General features: G+C 45.6%; 1 protein-coding gene across 1 annotated transcript in view; it reads left to right on the top strand.

The window, feature by feature from the left end:
• Positions 1–6: 6 nt before the first annotated feature.
• LOC116378662 (regulating synaptic membrane exocytosis protein 2-like) overlaps positions 7–3,223 on the top strand; it is a 6,342-nt gene continuing 3,125 nt past the window's right edge. Inside the window, exons 1-3 of the mRNA XM_031840563.1 lie at positions 7–1,560; positions 2,390–2,509; positions 2,737–2,836. Coding sequence (XP_031696423.1) covers positions 1,501–1,560; positions 2,390–2,509; positions 2,737–2,836 — 280 coding nt within the window. The 5' untranslated portion in view covers positions 7–1,500. The remainder of the gene's footprint in view (positions 1,561–2,389; positions 2,510–2,736; positions 2,837–3,223) is intronic.

A 3,223-nucleotide genomic window follows, 5' to 3' on the forward strand; every position in this document is an offset into this window, starting at 1 on the left:
CAACTACAGGATCCTCCGTTGATCAGGAGGTCTGGAGATTTCATGGTGATCTGCTGGATTTCATGGTGATCTGCTGGATTTCTGTGGCTCAGATCTGGTAGTGATGCAGGAGGAGAGGGGCGGGATCAGCACTGTAATAATGACAACAACTAGCCAACGTCCACCAGCATCTAGTTTACTGTTTGACCAACCAGATCACTTTTAGACTTCCAAACTATCTACATGCCAAGTCACAGTTCAAGCTAACAACAGGTTAACAGCAGGCTCGTAACAGGCTAACAGTAAGCTAACAGCAGGCTAACAACAGGCTAATAGGCTAACAGCAGTTTAATAAGTGTGCAGTGAGTAGGAAGCTAGCTGAGCATTATGCTAACAATAAGCGACAGACAGCAGGATGGGATCAAAGTTTAGATTCAGTAAATCTCATTACAGAAAGGTTGAACTGCTCTACAGCCTGCAGACAGAACTCAGGACAAACAACACCCTAACACTGAGGAGGAGCTGTACGTTCACCTCTTCATCCTCTTCATACTTAATGGCGCTCAGACAGACCTGTATGTAGGCTGCAGTGTCTGTGTGTGTCTATGCGTGTGTCTGTGTGTGTGTGTGTGTGTGTGTGTGTCTGTCTAAAGCTGCTTGTGTGTAAAGATGGATTACAGACGACATGTTTCACATGTTCAGAGTGGCGCCATTTTATGTGTACCGTTGCCTTAGCGACCAGTAAGGTACGCTAACTTCTGTATAAACTCACTTTGGACTCACTGAGGTTCAGAACCCAGCTGAGGTCTCAGAATCCTAAAGACTCAGAATCCTCCTAAAGACCCAGAACCCTTCTGAAGGTTCAGAACCCTCCTAAAGACTCAAAACCCAGCTGAAGGTTCAGAACCCTCCTAAAGACTCAAAACCCTTCTGAAGGTTCAGCACCCTCCTAAAGACCCAGAACACTTCTGAAGGTTCAGAATCCATCTGAAGGTTCAGGATCCTCCTAAAGACTCAGAACCCTTCTGAAGGTTCAGAACCCTCCTAAAGACTCAAAACCCTTCTGAAGGTTCAGAACTCCCAGCTAAAGGTTCAGAACTGGCCTAAAGACTCAGACCCAGCTGAAGGTTCAGAACCCTTCTGAAGGTTCAGAACCCTCCTAAAGACTCAAAACCCTTCTGAAGGTTCAGAACCCCCAGCAGAAGGTTCAGAACCCTTCTGAAGATTCAGAACCCAGCAGAGGGTTCAGGAAAGGTTGTGTGTGTGTGTGTGTGTGTGTGTGTGCGTTCCCCACCGTGCTAAACCAGAACCAAAGTCCACGACCTTGAGGTAAATGATTGGTGGATTGTGTGAGTGTTGCATGTGGGTCCTTGACATAGTGTTGGAAACAAAACCATGACCGTCCCTCTGGTGCAAACTCTCATGTCTGGACCAGCAGTGTGTCTCTGAGAACCATTTAGTTCCTCTTTTATTATTCTTTCACTAGAACCCTCTGAACTCTTCTCTTTCCTTCTAGGAGACATGGACGGCCAACGGTGGGATCGTGGTTCCTGGCACAGCGAGCCTGCGCCACTGTCCATGGTAGGACTAAGCCCCGCCCATTGATCAATCTAAGCCCCACCCCTTCTATTGATCCATCTAACCCCACCCCCATCCTGTCCGTACCCTCATCCTGTCTGGCCCCCATCCTGTTTGTCCTCCATCATGTCTGTCCCCCATCATGTCTGTCCTCCATCATGTCTGTCCTCCATTATGTCTGTCCCCCATCATGTCTGTCCCCCATCATGTCTGTCCTCCATCATGTCTGTCCCCATCATGTCTGTCCCCATCATGTCTGTCCTCCATCATGTCTATCCTCCATCCTGTCTGTCCCCCATCATGTCTATCCTCCATCATGTCTATCCTCCACATGTCTGTCCCCTCATCATGTCTGTCCTCCATCATGTCTATCCTCCACATGTCTGTCCCCTCATCATGTCTGTCCCCTCATCATGTCTGTCCTCCATCATGTCTGTCCTCCATCATGTCTGTCCCCCATCATGTCTATCCCCCATCACGTCTGTCCCCTCATCCTGTCTGTCCTCCATCCTGTCTGTCCTCCATCATGTCTGTCCCCCACTTGTCTGACTGATTGGACCTCTGTCAAAGAGACGTCCGTAAAACTGTTGACAGGACGCCTCAGACGGCATTATGACTCTTTCTATGATGAATATTTGATACATGGAGGTTTATGTCGAATATCTAATGTTTAAGGTTTAATATTTATTCTTTATTGTTGGGTCGATGCCCAGAAAACAGAAACTTTGTCACCGTGTTCACCAGGCAAACAACTGTCCTCTTAGTATCCACTCGTATAAACATATGACTGGACTGAACTGTTAAATGACCGCTTGTGTTTATTGTTCATCAGCAGCCGGTCACATGGCAACAGTCCAAAGATGGAGAGTGTCTGATTGGTCGAATTCTGCTGAATAAGAGGATGAAGGATGGGACAGTTGCCGCGGATATGGGATCCCTGCTGGGACTCAAGGTGAAGTTCTTCTTCTTCTTCTCCTTCTCCTTCTCCTTCTTTTTTTTATCTCTTTCTCATTCTTGTCCTTCTTCTACTACTTCTCCTTCTTCTCCTTCTTTTTTATCTCCTTCTCATTCTTGTCCTTCTTCTTCTACTTCTCCTTCTTGTCCTTCTTCTCCTTCTTCTCCTTCTTTTACTTCTTCTTCTTCATTTTAGTGCCTTGCTGATGGTCAGTTTGTTGTCAGGTGGTCGGGGGGAAGGTGATGGAGTCTGGTCGTCTCTGTGCGTTCATCACGAAGGTGAAGAAAGGAAGTTTGGCTGACACTGTGGGACACCTGAGGCCAGGTAAACACACACACACACACCTGAGAATATTTTAGAATAACTCTTTCAGCTGTAACCCCGGCACTGTGAAACAGACCTGGGAGCAAATGAAAAATGAATGGGCTTTAATAATTACTTTCATATCTTAATCCAGTTTGATAAAGATCAGGTTACTAATATTATTAGTATTATACTGTTTGTAGAATCAGTCTGTAGGATTGTTTCTGAATCCTGTGATTCAAATGTTTCCAAAAGTCAACAAAAGATTCATCTTTCTTTCAAACGAACTTTTCTGCTTCCATATTTGTTGGTGTTTAGTCTTTTTTCACTGAGATGATAAAAAACACACAAGCAGCAATCGAGCATCAATCTAACATCACCTTTACATTTATAGATCCACTAGAACAC

Source organism: Anarrhichthys ocellatus, unplaced genomic scaffold (assembly GCF_004355925.1).
Source record: "Anarrhichthys ocellatus isolate YVR2014 unplaced genomic scaffold, GSC_Weel_1.0 scaffold2956, whole genome shotgun sequence".
Classification (NCBI taxonomy): Eukaryota; Metazoa; Chordata; class Actinopteri; order Perciformes; family Anarhichadidae; genus Anarrhichthys; species Anarrhichthys ocellatus.